Source organism: Montipora capricornis, chromosome 2, assembly GCF_036669925.1.
Source record: "Montipora capricornis isolate CH-2021 chromosome 2, ASM3666992v2, whole genome shotgun sequence".
NCBI lineage: Eukaryota > Metazoa > Cnidaria > Anthozoa > Scleractinia > Acroporidae > Montipora > Montipora capricornis.
Window position 1 is genome coordinate 56405842 of NC_090884.1, and position 16585 is coordinate 56422426.

Below are 16585 nucleotides of genomic sequence, written 5' to 3' on the forward strand. Positions count from 1 at the left end.
CGATCTAAATATATTATTTCTTTCACATACATTTATTGTTCCTCAATCTTTCTTTTTCCTTCCGACCAATGTGCATGTAGGTACCTTCGCTAAGATCGATAACGCGAAACAAAACAAAATATAACAACCGCAAAATAGTTCCGATCGCGCAAGTTTTGACTTTAAAGCGATTTTTTTCGTTCACGTTGCCATGGAACCTCCATGACGCCATTTTTGTCGCAAATTTGTCTGAAACGCTAAAATATCCGCAAGGGGGAACCGTGGAACGGTGACCTTCAACCTTACTACAAAACCTTTCAAGGTTGTCGCGTGCAACTTTGCCTTCTTCTGAGACTTCTGGCTTTTCTTGAAACAGTAGTATAGATAAATAATAAGACGTGTGATCGTTTGTGTCACAGTGAGGTCACTTAGGTTGAAGATTGCGATGTTTTGACCTCTTATTGCTGGTCTTCCTCAAGCGATGCGGTCGACTGATTACGCGCTACTACATGTATCATAGTGGTCGGCTATGATAAGTGGATTTGATCCTTATTGTTCCTTTCAGAGTGGTCCGATTCAATTCCCTCAGCAGTTCGTGACGTACCGATCTCCTGTCCTCTTTCTTGGTCGTTGGTATCCACGCCTCAGGAATTTCGGTCATGTTCGATTCTTATTATTTATTTACTACCACCGTGACCAATAATGACCTGCTTTACGATAGCGTCGAAAGCGCGGTGGCCTCATGGCTAGAATGCTTGACTCCGGCTCGAGTGGTCCGGGTTCGGGTCCTGGCCGGGGAAATTGTGTTGTGTTCTTGGGCACGGTTGTGTTCTTTACTCCCGTGGTGCCTCTCTCCACCCAGGTGCATTAATGGTACTAGCGATAGTGCTGGGGGTAACCGTGCGATGGACTAGCCTCCCATCCAGGGGGGAGTAGAAATGCTCCTAGTCGCTTCATGCTACAGAAACCGGAGATAAGCGCCGGCCTGATAGGCCTTTCTAGGCTCGTAACTGAGACTTACGATATCAGTATAGATGGTTCGTGACCAATCTCTAGAGACTCATTTAATAATGGTGAAATGTAAAAGGGCTGGATGACACTTAGAAAAACTTCTCTTGAGAGATCTATTGTTCGTGTCATCCAACATGGCGGCCATGAAGTAACGTGGAAACCACCTGTATGGGAACATGAAAGACAGCAGAAATAAACTAATTCGTTCAAACTTCTGCTCACCCTTTTGCTGTTTTTTCATTTCTTTTTTTTTTTATAGTGACGATGGAATTTTTCATTTACCAGCCAACCTTCCAGATTCTATCACAACCTGGGTTATCCAAGCTGCTGGCATTTCAAACCAGACAGGCTTAGGGGTGGCCCGTCCCCTTTACATCAGGACTTTTAAGAAGTTTTTTTTGTCACTCCGTGTGCCATATTCTGTACAAAGAGGAGAGCAGATTTCTGTGATTGCGACTGTCTTTAATTATTGGGAATTGGACTTGAAGGTATGTAATGAATTGGTAGATCTTTAGACTCCTCTTTTGAGCGTGTCGAGTTTTAGTAACTCCCGCCTAGCTCAAAAAACGAAGTTTAGAAGTCCGAGAGTGAAAGACAATATGGGTAGACATGGCTTGCAACTTAATAATGTCAAGGATTTCAGCTAAAGAGAAACACTCGATCAGTTTGTTCAAGGGACAGATTATCTTGGTTTAGGAGGGATATTTTATTTACCCAAAACTGGAAATACAAGCGTTCATAGTCTCCGGCATAGCATTGACTTTATTCCCCGTTTTTCCTTCTCTAGATTAAAATCAGCCTGGTGGAGGGCAAAGAGTTTTGCACCAATGTCCCTGCAGGCGAAAAGTCAGCGGTTATGCTGCTCTCTGTCAACAGCAATGACGCAGCTTCTGTTTCGTTTCCCATAACACCCGTCAAGCTTGGAATGCTTCCAATTACAGTAAAAGCGGTTGCGTTGCTCCCTGACCTATCACCTATTATGAACGATGTTGTCTCAAGCGACGTGGTGATCAGAAGCATCTTAGTTGTGGTAAAGCTTTAAGTGTCTCCGAAAAGTCAACATTCATAATATCCCCCCCCCCCTTCCCCCCTCCCCCCAAATGTTATGAGTCGGACGATATTATATAATTTATCTTCTTCTTGAAAGCAGATAATCAATAGTAGCAAGTGAGGCAGATTAAGGCAGATCTTACCATACCATCAGAAACGACCCTGTGGTTGGCGTCTTTATCATCTCACACTATTATTGATATGAGACGTGACCTAAAGTTTGTCATCGTTATTCAAGAACAGTAGAAAGCTTAAATGAAGAACCAGTTCACTTTCACTATACATTTTCACTGTGGATATTTTAAGGTCCCAGGTGCTAGTTATGCCAATGTTCTAGCCTATGACGTTCGGACAACACCAAAGTCAAGTTCTCATTCATCTGGAGAGCAGGGTTGATGCTATATTGAGACCACTCGCCTCACATGTATGCGATCTGTTGCCTGCTCTTCAACGTTGCGCGACTTAATTTCCGGGCCTTTTCGAGTAACCAAGGAAAATTCCACTGTATCTTTAGAACGGAGAGGTTTTCAGTCATCAAACTGTACAATCATTTTGCTCTTCGATATCTTGAAAACATGTTAAAAGACCAGCTCTCCAAAACAATCAGATTGCAATTTCGTAAATGGCTTTTCTTCCCCGAAAATTTTCAGGATTTTCAAGAAACGGGCCCCTGGGTTCGATTGCCGGAATGAAAGTCAGACGTGAGTGGCGTTTGTCGGTTCCCTACTCTGCTTCGAAAGCTTTCGCTCCGGGTAATCCGGTTTTTCCCTCTCATTGAAACCAACATTCGTTTGGTCTTCTTTAATTTCATCTGCGATAATTTGACTTTCCATTTCCCCATTTATTGAAGGCATCGTCGCAGTCAAATAAGCCTGAGAATGCAATAAAGAAATTATAACTTTCGGATCACCTAGTCGGTGGTACACGAAGATCTTCTGGTACTTTCTTTTTGAAGCCCAGTGGCTTACAAAAATCTCATCGCCGATTGACGCGATAATCTGAACTTCAGCAGAACTTGTTCACTCATCAAGAATGATTACTAGGATAATTGTTATTTTAAGAATGTCAAAGGTTTCAGGGTATTTTGGGTACAATCAATCAGTTGTGTTTCCCCACAGGCCGGGTCAGAAGCTCACATATAAAACGAAGGACAAGAATAAGATATGTCAACACATAAACATTGGAATTTATTCCGCTTCATCTTCTTCAGTAAACATAGTCAAAACATAGGTCTTTCACAAAATGCTTTCCTCGCCCTGATACGTTATTGGAGACGGCTGTTGTTTGACCAGGAAATCAACTCTACGATCTTCCGCTCAGTTGCGCGATGCTTTACTCTTCAAGCTTCTAGGAACTAATTTATTCTCAGCTCTAGGATGCGTATAGCACTGTCGCAAAGCTAGCAGAAAAAAGATAGGAATGTCATTGAAGCTCTTGAGTATAAACAGAACAACTGGCCTTTTTTCCACGGTGTAGACTAGCTCCTGGTAAACAAAAGAAACTATATTAATAATTTGAAAAAAAGACAAAAATCATTTTTAGTTTCTAATTTATGTGCTTTTCTGTTACAGCCCGAGGGAGTTGAACGACGTACAACGTACTCATTTGTTCTCGATCCGCAAGGCAAGTAGAAAAAATACATTCGTTCATAACCTATTGTGGAGAAGAAGGTGAGTTGTTATCTGCACGAGAGATCGACAAGTCTAAAAAATACATATACATTGGCTACCATTACCATGAGTACTAGGGACCTTACGATTGTATGACAGCAACGGCTACGAAAACGCCACAAAACAATGGGCTTAGGCCCCGTTCAGACTAGGTGCCTGTGCCCGGTTTTCGGGAATGGGCACTAGTCTGGACATTGCTTTTTGTTAGTGCCCGAGCAAAAGTTTGAGCACCTTGCCCGGGCACGGACACTAGGGACCTTTGACCTTTGACCTTTGACGAGTTTTGACTACCCGTTTTTAGCGAAAATACTTGGGAAATTTATAACCCGTACGATTAATCTTACTCTTTGTTAGCATTATAGGTTGCTCAATTATTCTTATTGCTGGTAAATGAGCCTTTTTGCTAATCAAAAAATGCCAAAACTGCTACCGTGTTGTTGACTTGACTGAGAAGACGACATTTTTGCGAAAGATCGTACTAAAATTAATGACGACGGTATCAAGTTTTTCCCGCGCTGGTTTGCGCGCGCTCAGTGTTGTTCTATGGAAAAATCTCGTACTCGTAGTCGTTCTCGTACTAGAATCTAAAGCTCTCTATTATCTCCTAGGGTAGTAGTACTCACTGACAGGCACCGTTCCCAGGAACGGGAACACGTCTTAATACGCTTTCGTCAGTTCCCGCGCTTTTTCCTATGCTTCCCTACGATGCAGTCACGATAATGACGGCCGGTGCAAAGTGGACGAAGGAAGAAATCATTGCATTGTTAGAACTGGGGTGCCTGAACAACGTCCATTTTATAAGTGCCCGGGCACAGTACCGCGGAACGGTCACCTAGTCTGAACGGGGCCTTAATGAACAAAAACAAAGGCTCTGCACGCCTTGCACCTGCGTTTTGCATTTTGGTACATTTCTTCGCTGTCCTAGTCCTGACAACGACGTAAATTGAGCACATTTTGAGGTTGTGTAGTGGACGCGAGAACCTGACGAAATGTTTTAATTTTCTTCCCAAACAACCACACCATTCATGTCAATTTTATTCCCGCAATGTTAATAAACACTTTCCAATTGGAGGTATCACGAAATTATTACAAGGGGAAATAATATTTTTAGAAAACGTTCTCGTTGGCGTCGTCGTCGTCATTTCGTAATGTCCCTAATTACGTAATGTCCGTAATTTCGTAATGTCCCTAATAAGAGATACCAGAGTTCGCCATTGCGTCAGTTGTCCATGAGCAAGAGTCAGATCTTTTGGAATGGCGACAACACAAAGACATGAAGCATATTTTTAATCCTTTCATGCTGTGTGAATGATTAAAGCCTATATATTCGAATACATTTTCGAAGACCTTATTCATAAATGGTGGTCAATTTATATTTCTTTTATCCACGTGCAAATTAGCCTACCAAGTCTCGATACCATACAGGCAGTGAATTGAAAAGAATTCTTGTTCTAAAATGAGGCTTGGTAGGCTAATTTGCTCATAAGCAAGAGAATAATAAAAAAGGTGCCATTCATGAATAGGGTCTATAAGCACGTTGCTTCCAGTTATCACTTAAGAATCACGGCGTTTTATTCCTTTTAGGTGTTTTACGAGATGAAAAACCAGACACGACAAACTCATCCAGCCCTGCAACTGGACTCAAACACGATCGTAAGCCAGATAATATTGTTTACACAATACGCCATCATCATCATCGTCATCATCATCATCACATCATCGTCGTCTTTGATATCACTATCATCCAATTAATTTTTGGTTACTTTTAGTTCACCGTCATTACGTTTTTCAACTTGAATCTCTTGTATAGATGACCGAGTCAAGACCCAAGTAATAAGCTTTATTTTCTTCTAGGTGTTGTTCACAACGATATGCAGATTGATACCGTCGTCCTCGATGTTCCTTCTCGGGCAATACCCGGATCAATTGCAGCTCGCATGTTGCTAACTGGTAATGTCTTTCATGTCGAGAAATGCATGCAATTAATGACGGTGCCTACTAATTCAAAGGTGTTTTTGCGCGGTTTACTGAATATGCGGGAAAAGCAGGTCTTAACAAGTGTTATTGAAATCCAAAAAGAAAAATGGGGGTAAAAAGCTTTGAAATACAAAGCAATGTATCGCTTTCTTTTCCAAATTGAAGCTTAATTATCTCTGAAAAATGCATGGTTATCCCCAGTTTTCTTTTTGAATACCAAGAGCACTTGCTAAGTTCTGCTTTTTCCGCATAGTTTTGAACCGTGCAAAAATATCCCTGTATTAATAAGCATCATCCATAGGAAATCCGAGTATCTCGAGATACGCAGAACGCATGCGCAATAGCAGTAGTAGGCACCGTCCGTAACTTTATTTTGAAACCTGTATCTAGTGCAAGCTTGAGAAAATCATTGGTAAACAAGGCCTAATGGAACAAGCGAAGGCGTTCGATCCTGGTGATTTTTAAAAAGAACGCGTTTACACGTAAAGCAAGGCTGGATCTTTGGCTAAATTCTTTTACATTACCGATTACATTGCCTGATCTCTCCAAATAGTGAAGTGATGAACTGTGATGAATTATCAGTTTGCGCAATATAAAATGTATATTCGATTCCAGCCAGTCACAATTACCAAGTTAACCCATGCTCGTCAGGCCGACAGCACGACAAGAAACAAGTCTTATAAACCTCATTACTAACAAGATATTATGCCTATTGCTTTTTCAAGGAAATCTCATTGGACCAGCGGTCACTAGTTTAATATCTGGTGGCTTAGAAAATCTTTTACGCATGCCCATGGGTTGTGGTGAGCAGACAATGATGTTCTTGGCTCCTAATGTGTACGTTTTGCAATATCTGTTGAAAACTGGACAGGTAACCGCTGACATAGAGTCACGTGCTTATGTACTGATTCAATCGGGTGAGTGTACTCCTTTTTTTTTTTCCTTTGAAGGGACCCGTTTTTCGATTCAAGTATAGAAATCTTTATGATGATGAATCGAAAATACTACTAGTGGAAAAAAATGAGTGACGTTAATGGGTGGAACCCTTCACCTTCCGATTGCTCATTTAAAGACCCAACCACTAAGCTTTAGGCTCATTTCCCCTAAACCTGCTTTTTGATTTATGGGTTAGCCTGGCTAGCTGCCACCATCTCTTTCACTACCACAGGAAAATAGTCATGCTCAGTTCGAAAATTTTACCCTTCCTCATCAAATGTCTCACCTTTTAAACAACGAAGACACACTTAAATTGACACTCGTATTGAATGGTATCGCAGAAAATGTATCACCTGAATCTACTATCCTGGCCAAAACGTTTGGGGACACACCATTTTCATTCTTTTTTCTAGTAGATTAAGTATAAGTTACGCCTAGTTCCCATCGACAACTACAGCTCTGCGATATTGAAGATCATACCTCGCGCAACGCTTTTAATAAGTGTTTGGCCTTGACGGCCCAACATTATTCAGGGATTGGGATGGGTAAACTGACAAAGAGTCCATATCTTTTGACAAAAGCTGTCTCTGGAAAAACTGCGATCCGCTAAAGTTTGTCGTTTATACAAGCCTCGGCTCGTTTTTTTATTTCATTTAACTTTGTTTCAATGTGATTCATGAAAGAGTCACTTCTACACGAAATCAAGAGAATATGTGGTAAGAGAGGGAATCCCTGAGCCCCGTGATAATTACCAGAAATCTATTTTAGATCGAGCCAGGGCTGCGAAGGATATTTTCGTCTGTTGTTAACCATTACCGAACGGTCGGCTTTCACACCAACTGCCCCATAAGGTGTCGTCCTGAAATAACCACGCAGTGTTACACACAGCTAATAAAAATAGATTTTAAATAATTTTCATCGTGCGGGGGCCAAATATGGGGAATTCCCTCTCTTGCCTAATATTTTCTTGACGAAGTGAATGATGAAGCACGCCACGTCACGCAAGTCTTTAAAACACATCATTTGTCAATGCAACGTGTGCTGTTTTGTTACGTGTACAGCCACATTGGTTTTTTTTTTCTCAGTTTGACTCATTTCTATTAACTTTGTTCACATGACATTTTCTCAATTATATCAGTGTTTGAGACGTTTTCGTCTTCACTTCTATCTAGGTTATCAGCGGGCTTTAAATTACCGTAGAGAGGACAAATCCTTCAGCGCGTTTGGAGAATCCCGCCCTGGTAGCACGTGGTAGGTGTTTCTGTAATCTTGAAAAGTGCTTAACGGGGTAGTGTTACGCTATTTTAGTCAAACTTCAGAACACTTAAACACGTCTTTGTATCAATGAAAACGAAACAATAATGCTGTACTTTTGTTTTCAATAACCATTGAAGTGCACTGAAGCTATTCTTTGTTGTCTGCAGACAAGGATGGAGAGGATGGAAATGGATTGAAACTTGAAAAAACTGGCCAGTTTTTATTTTTATTTTGGAGACGTGCCATAAATTTGTTTCAAATCTTCAAGTGTTAGTGGGTTGTCAGGAATGTTGTACGTGCGAGCTAAACCACTAAAGTAGATTTTTACCCAGTCTTGACAGTCTTATAATTTAGGGTGCGTTCGATTGACCCTATTCCGGAATAAGAATACGTGGAGTGATGATTTAAAACGGTATGTCTGGCGTTTTGAAGCAACAAGGATAATAAAGATATGTTTAAAACAGCATTCTGGCAGGTCTTTGACAATTTTAATGTGAATCTTCGCAAAAACCAAAGATTTTAGACTTCTATTCTATGTATTCCTATCCCGGAGTACGGTCAATCGAACGCACCCTTAGTTGACAGTGCCCCTTTAAGCAAGAATAACATCGACGACGGCTATGAGAACGTCCTCTCGCCTACAGATGACTTCAGTTCTAAAAGTTAAAACAGCAGCTTGGCCTACGAGTAGCCGTACCCTCTCCCCGAAAAAAAAAAAAGGGTTCTTCTTTCGGGGAAGGGAGGGGGGTTAAGGGTACCGCTACGTTAGGGCCAGCTAACCAGGAAGCAACTTGGTATGACCGACGTGAACGTTTATAGGGAATCTTAAAAAAAGTATCGTGGGATGTTACTTCCTCGTTATAAACAGTCAAATTCGGTTATTTTTACGACGCTGTTAGGAAGGGATGGGCAAAGAAATACTTCGTAACTTGAAAAAATGCTGAGCTATTTCCCTGTTGAATTATAAGTCACTTAGAGATGAAATACAAAGACTGTGTTTTTCTACGGTCGGCATCGTTTATGTGTGAAATTGGATAACTTGAGTTTCAGCCCATGAAATGCTAAGGTGAATGACCCAAATGAAAATATACCTTTCGCCCTCGAAACTGATAGCGGTCTTCAACTACAAACTAGTCGTGTAACCGTTAACCTCTAACCAATGTGTTTCGATCCTAAAAAACTCAGGTTGACAGCATTTGCCGCAAGAGTGTTTTGTGCGGCTGACAAATTTGATGGGATCGCCATGGACGAGACCCTTGTTTGTGACTCAGTGAGTTGGATTCTTGAAAACCAACGCCGGGATGGTGCGTTTCCCGAAATCAAAGATATCATCCATAAATCGATGATGGTACGTTATTTGTCGCTTGTAAACGCTTGATTTTCAGTGTTTAGAAACCCTTGTCAAAAGCTAGTCTGTGAGTATGCTGTAAAACAACTGCGATCTTTCTTTGTAATAGGGTGGTGTCCATGGAGATGTCGCAATGACAGCTTTTGTTTTAGTGTCTCTGGTGGAGTGTGGTTGCAATCGCCAGGTAAAATAATCTCCTCGCAAGAATAAATTAATTAATGGTTGATGTCATTCTCCAGAATAACCCTCTTTTGCCCAAAGTTACAAGAAAAGGTGTCGGGAACGTATGTTGAATATGTGTTCGTATGTTTTCGTAGTCCCAACTAAATTCCTGTCCATGAGACTGTGGGTACAATCTTGTCAGAGAGCTGCAAATCTTCTTTCTTCGCATGATCCTATTCCTTAAACATTAAGAAATGTGTGGACAACTCGGTAGTCAAGTATGTTAAAATTTCTGAAGATATAAATATTTCATAGAGGTGTAAGCAGAGATAAAATAAACGAAGTGAAGTCTTCAAAGAAAAGTGAAAATGAAAGTTAAATTGTAGCAGCAAAGACCATAGACTGCGCTCAGTCTCCCTTTTGCTCAAGAATCGTAAAGAAGAGGAAAGGAACTTTATTTAGTGTCTAGTCGTTCTAGCACTGGAGCACTAATTGGGGACACTGTAACCTGAAATAAACAAATTATCAAATTAAGACAAATCAAATCAAATGTTGGTTTTGGAGGAGAGGGGAAACCGGAGTACCTGGAGAAAACGTCTCGATGCAGAGTAGAGAACCAGCAAACTCAATCCACACCGAGTCTGGGAATGGAACACTGGTCACATTGGTAGGAGGCGAGTGCTCTCACCACTGTGCCATCTCCCTAACCCATAGAGAAAAACGCATACGTTGAACTTTCAATGCTGAAGCTGCGGATCGCAAATACCGCGAGCGTTGGTTAGAACCCAATGCCCGCAGTATTTGCCATCCGCAGTTTCAGCCATTGAAAGTTCAACTTACGCGTTAACTTTGTTTCAATGATTCTAGAGCACAAACGAGACTGCTCGCAGTCTAAAAGGACTAACGTAACATGGAAAGAAGCACCGAATCCTGGTGAAGGATCTAGTCAGCGTGTAACTGGGAACGAACGAGAAGTGAAAGGCTGATCAAACTGTGAAGGAATATCTGTTGTATTTACCAATATTTCGAAAGGCAATGCAGGGTGTAAGAAGTGATAGTCTGTGGCTAAAGGGAGGTTACAATTTGAACGAAAAAATTGTACGTTTGCAATATGATACAGCAAAAATGTGATACCGTTAAAATCAAAATTGACAACCTAGAGAGAGAACATACTATGAGACCGTTAGAAAGGAATTAGATAAATACGAAAGTATGACGTGATATGAACGAGCTAAATGAAAGAAAATAGCATAAGATTACATGTCGTCTTTTTTATTTTATCCTGAGGGTTAAGAGGTGTTATCCCTGGTGATGAGCTTTACGAATACCATTGCGGCTGGAATTTATGAGTTCTACTGAAATAAGGGAAATGTTATCAGCGGTGTGAAAAGGGGAGATGCAATCTTATGTAATTTCTTTCATTTATCGAATTCATATTACGTAAGAATTTCGACTTTCGTATTTATCCAATTCCTCTAACGGTCACATGGTTATTAATTTGTTCTCCCCTTGGTTCTCAATTTTCATTTTAACGGTAACACATTTTTGCTGTATCATATTGCAAACATATTTTTCGTTCAATTCCACGTCCCATTACCTAAAGACGATTAGTTGTAACACCGGCCCTGATGAAGAAAATAATACAACAGATATTCTTTCACTGTTTCATCAGCTTTTCAATTCTCGTTTGAAAAATAAAAGGTTTCCATGGCTAAATTACAGATACCTCTTGCATGTTGCGCACATGCATACACAAGAGCCCAAAATAGGTGTATGACTGTTTCTGTCAGAAAATGCTCTACTAGCCTAGTTGAGCATTTTGTAACAGAAACAATTTTGGAATCTCCACTATCACCTCCTGTTCCGAAAGATTACGGGTACAGCCCATCTTATATCTCCCCGTGATCCTCTCCCTCACACATGCGCAAAAGACAACTTTGGGGTCGAGATTGTTATGAATAATTCGTAACAGACTTGAAAGACGTAGCTGCCGTAAAGAAATCGTGTTGCAAACCTATCATCACTTCCCTGTTCACTATCCAACTATAGAAGGAAGTTGTGATTGCTAGTCACTGTGGTCTTAAAAATTACGTTAACCAGGAATTTTTCAAAAATATTGCATTTGTGATTGTAATGCCATGGCATGTCGTAAATTCCTCAAACTAGAACAAAAGCCAAAGGATTCAGAATGCAGTGTCATTCCTTGAAACAGAGTTGAACAGCATTCATAAAGTGAACATTCTTGCCCTTTCCACATACGCCTTAGCTCTGGCAGGAAGCCGTAAGGGCGTCTCAGCAAACCGAAAGCTTCTTATGAGTCAGATCTACAACAAAGGTAAGAGATTTTGGGCATACTAAGACGAGGGGGACATTGGGTGTATTAGAAACCGCAAAACCGAAGAAAAAAACATCCAAAACCGCAAAACCGCAAAAAAATTAGGCCAAAACCGAAAACCGCACACAAAACCGTCAGAAAACCGATACAATGGTGACAAGTGGGGCATACAGAGCAAACTACACTAACACTTTATTTCATCAAAGTATTTATGAATGTCATGGACTTTATTTCTGCCGCTCTCTCGAGCCCGGACTTTATGGGCTCATTTTCCGTAAAGCGTTTCGCGGCTATAGAGTGTTTTCATGTGACCTCTCCGGGAATTCAGATCTATTATCACTCAAACGTTTTCTTTTGTTTCGGAGGAAAAACAAGGTTATTGATCACGTCAGTGAAAACAGGAATCTTGTCCCCTATGGGGCCTCACATTCTATTTATCAGGCCCTAGTACAACCTTTTTTCAACTACTGCAATATTATTTGAGGAAACTGTGGAGTAAATTTGCAAGAAAAACTGCAAAAACTACAAAACAGAGCAGCCCGTGTCTTGACCTACTCTAACTATGGTACTGATGTTAACAATTTATTTGAACTCTTAAGATGGAAATCCCTAGTCTCTCAAAGGCAAATTGAAAGAGCAACAATGGTATTTAAGTCCCTACAGGGACTAGCACAGTATCTCTGCTCGAAATGTCCATCGCGATCCAGGTTTTTGTTTGAGAGACTCTGTGAATAAGGTAAATATTCCGATACCGCGCACAAACTACTACAAAAAAGAGCTTTAGGTATAGTGGCGCAGTTTTGTGGAACAGTTTGCCATTAGAAGTAAGGAAAGCAGAACCCCTCAATCAATTCAAACGACTGATTAAAGAGGCTATCTAAGCCATTATTCTAAACACGGCATTCATGGAAAGCAGCTTTTATTGTATGATATTGAGTAAGATAGTTAATGTAGTTTACATAGTTTTATCTATACTTGGTCTTAAATTTTTCATTGTACATATGGTTTTCATATTGCTGATGAATTGCATATAAATAAATAAAAAAATAATAATAAATAAATGAATAAATAACACTCTATTCGAGATCAATTGCCGCTCAAATCTAAGAGAAACCGGAACCCAAATAGAATAAAATAGGAAAACCCAAAAAGCACATTGGATAACAAAACCGAAAAACCGCTCGTATTTTCTACAAAAACCGAAAACCAGATGCTAAAAAACGAAAAATCCGCAAACCGCGATGAAGTCTTTCAGCACAAAAACCGAAAAACCGATCTAAAAAATAGCCAAAACCGCAAAACCGAAAATCCCAATGTTCCCCTCTAAGACCAGTTATCGTCAGAATTGTCCTTAAATTAGGACTGAATCAACGTCCCACTTTCAACGGAGACCAAAAATCATGCCATTGATCAGATCGTGATTGGGGTGGAGAGTGTGGTTTCAAACACTTCGACTCATAAACGAAACAGTTAAATTAATGTCACAGGAATAACTCGTCATCTTATTAAGTATCATTCGATATCTTCTCCTCGGGTTAATGGGATTGTTATAAGTGTTAGACGGAGTATTTAAAGTGCTTGTGCGATTAAAAAAATATCACCGTTTTTACTCTAAATTTCGAAAGCGTGTTTATCTAACACGAGAATGGCAAGTTTCAATCCAGAAAAATGACGTCAAAGACTCAATTGAATTCTAAAATTCTAGTTATTATTTGTAAGCATTTTGATACTACGACTCGCATTCGAAAAAACAGTCCTTTCCAAACTCACGAAACCAAGCTCAGAAAATTGTCTTTGTGTTTTATTGTTATTATTATCATTATTATTATCATCATCAACATAATAATAATAATAATAATAATAATAATAATAATTATTATTATTATTATTATTATATTCATTATTATTATTATAACTTTAGCAACCTTTAAGTATAGAAATTTCCATTGAATGTGTCATCTCTGAAACAGCCGTGTCCTATAGTTGTCACTGATATTTTTGTTATATCTCAGTACCTATCCAATAGGTGCATGGATTTCAACCAATGTCAAGAGACACAGATAACAATTATGTATGCACCATTTATGGTGGACGAACGAAAGGAGCTAATGAGAGTTCTTTTGTTTTCGTCCACCAACATGGCTGCGATGACGTAACGTGAAATCCACCTGGAAGGAAATTTCAGCAACAATTCTATATTGCTTATCTGCGTTAGTTAAAAAAGTGACGCCCGATATTGTGGTAATTTCTTCGAAGGCGGCGGCAGGGATAAGTGGCTAGCTAGTCCGTTGCATTTGATTTTTTTTTTTTTTTTCATGTTTAAGGCGAATCGCATTTCCCCGAGGGGTGAGTGCAGTAACAGCCAGACATGTAGACTTATCGGTCACCAACTATGGTTCACCTTAATTAAACGGGCCTTCACAAGAACCAATTTAAATTGTTTCTTTCGGATTGGAAAATTGGAATTGGAGTGTCCATGAACTAGTTTCGTAGCTGAGACTACTTTTATTATAAACAAAAGCCAATTTGAGGAAATTACACAAGGTAGCCATTGCGCAATCTCTAAAATTACGTTAAAATTCGTTGAAAACAATAACCAATTCTGCAGATATGATGTTTTTTTTTTTTAAAAACATCAATTCCTAGCGAGCTGCAAGGAAGCCGTAAAAAACAACTTGTTACAGCGTTGTTATTTAACTGACAAAAGACCAGGAGCATTTGGTCAAATGCCTTAATTTATATTCATGAATTACAGAGAACGCGACCCGTCATTGGGATGTTGGTAATAAAGCTTTAAGTGTGGAGACCACCGCCTATGCATTGCTGGCGCAGATGGCTCTTGGACGGCTTAAGTTTGCTGGACCAATTGTGACGTGGCTTACAAGTCAAAGGGACCCTCAGGGCGGCTTTGTGTCAACACAGGTCTGAGTTTTCCACGCACTACGCATTCTTCGTTACATTTTCTTTAAAAATATGCGTTCCTAAACGTGAATAATTTATTTTTGCCATCTTTGATTATCTCTATCAGGACACATGTGTCGCGTTACAAGCTTTATCGAAGTACAGCGAGAAAACCGCGGGCGCACATCTAGACTTACGCGTTTCTGTATCGTCCGAGAAAGATGCTAACTGGAAAAGAAGATATTACATCGTCACGGCAAACGCTCTTACTCTTCGACAGGAAGACGTAAGTCTGAGGGAAACGTTTTCTTGCTACATGTATAACTGACAGGGAGGAGTATACAAAAGAGCGTTAGTCCTTCGCTCTGACGAAGGGCTAACGCTCGAAACGTCAGCTTTTAGAATCTCTGTACGGTGGCCAATTTACATTATCAACTCCGTTGATAAAACCAAATTTTTGTATACTACTTCCCCATCGACGCAGCACCACAGTTTCTTTAGAAACTGCCCCCTTCTGATATGGGGGAGGTCAATTATAGCTTATCTGTCCAAAAGGTGGAGGTGTTAAATCCGCATGCTGTTTTTATTCCGTTTTTCAACGAAATTCAAAGTTTATTACATACTCTGCAGAATATCGCGTTTCTGATTGGTCAATGACGAGTCCAAAAATAGCTTACAGAGTGCAATACAGAAGTTAGTATAGGTAATCACATAATTTCGAGTGCAATTTGGAATAAATAAGGAGGACCAAAATTTGTAGTCTTTGAAAAAAATTTACTAGTGCTTATTTATTCCAAATTTCTATTTATTTCAAATTTATTACGTATTAATAATATACATGAAAAAATTCGAGATGGTCAAGCAGACGAAACGCGCGCATATCACGCAATCACTGAAAAATTGCGCCATCCAGGGTGCGCGTTTGATTTGAAAACAAGAGATTGGTTCTGATCAAACCCTATTGTTATCCAGACTTTGCACAGGTATTACACTTTTTAACTGGTGTATTACACTTCAACTGCACTGCTCTCAACCAATCAGAATCGAGTAATTATATCATTTATATTATTACTATGGAAACACAGCGATGGAGTAATTTTCTTGCAGACTGAACTTGCTGGTGCATTTCATGATTTATGGTCACTCGTGAAAGTTCTAAAATTCTAAGAACTTCAAAACATCACTCGTGCCTATAAATGACGAAATGCTTTCGCGTTCATACGATTTCCTATATTTGCTGTTACCACAGTTTAGATTACCTCCTGGTTCTCTCAAATTAAGCACCCAACCGCTGATTTGCTTTTGGAGGTCATCTTATGCTTCTCTGTTTTAATTGTTTCTTAAAGTTTCAAGACCGGTGCTAGAATTGGACACCCTAAACCGAGATCAGGATAAATCTTGCGACCATTTATAGGGCTACCGTCTTACAAATGAACTGACCCCTGGCAGAGAGAGAAATCGAAAAGGGGTTTTAGTTAACTTTCTAATGAAACTATAGTGCTGTGATGGTGGGGTAATGAAACACACAAATGGGTAAATTGACCACCGTAGAGAAATTTGAAAGCTGACGTTTCGACTGTCAGTTCTTCGAATTCGTCATAGCGAATTGACGAATTCAGTCACAATATTGACGATTCGCTCTGACGAAGGGTAACGCTCGAAACGCGATCAGCTTTCAAATTTCTTTACGGTGGCCAATTTACCATATCATCCCAGTTGACCATAAACCCATTTCTGTGACGCCCACGCAGAGAATCGTCACCGTCACATGCCATGATAGTCGCAGTTTCAGAAGGAATTGAGTTCCCTCAACGACGAAGGAGCTTAATTGGCGCGATAGGTTTTAATTGGCCTTGGAAATAGGAAAATTGACTTAAAGCTTTTTTATCATTAATTAACTATTTTGTGCTCTTCGTTCTTTTTACACAGATAACACGCTTATTGGGCGGACAAATCTTT

The 16585-nt window shown here is 39.9% G+C and overlaps 1 protein-coding gene across 1 annotated transcript in view; it reads left to right on the forward strand.

Annotated features, from left to right (window-relative positions):
* Positions 1 to 16585, forward strand: part of LOC138028208 (venom factor-like) — a 49266-nt gene that overhangs the window by 25149 nt on the left and 7532 nt on the right. Inside the window, exons 23-35 of the mRNA XM_068875658.1 lie at positions 1250 to 1478; positions 1778 to 2020; positions 3612 to 3663; positions 5295 to 5363; positions 5565 to 5660; positions 6413 to 6604; positions 7796 to 7874; positions 9066 to 9228; positions 9338 to 9412; positions 11557 to 11725; positions 14481 to 14647; positions 14754 to 14912; positions 16556 to 16585. The exon at positions 16556 to 16585 is cut by the window's right edge and continues 36 nt beyond it. Of these exons, the coding sequence (XP_068731759.1) occupies positions 1250 to 1478; positions 1778 to 2020; positions 3612 to 3663; positions 5295 to 5363; positions 5565 to 5660; positions 6413 to 6604; positions 7796 to 7874; positions 9066 to 9228; positions 9338 to 9412; positions 11557 to 11725; positions 14481 to 14647; positions 14754 to 14912; positions 16556 to 16585 (1723 nt within the window). The remainder of the gene's footprint in view (positions 1 to 1249; positions 1479 to 1777; positions 2021 to 3611; positions 3664 to 5294; positions 5364 to 5564; positions 5661 to 6412; positions 6605 to 7795; positions 7875 to 9065; positions 9229 to 9337; positions 9413 to 11556; positions 11726 to 14480; positions 14648 to 14753; positions 14913 to 16555) is intronic.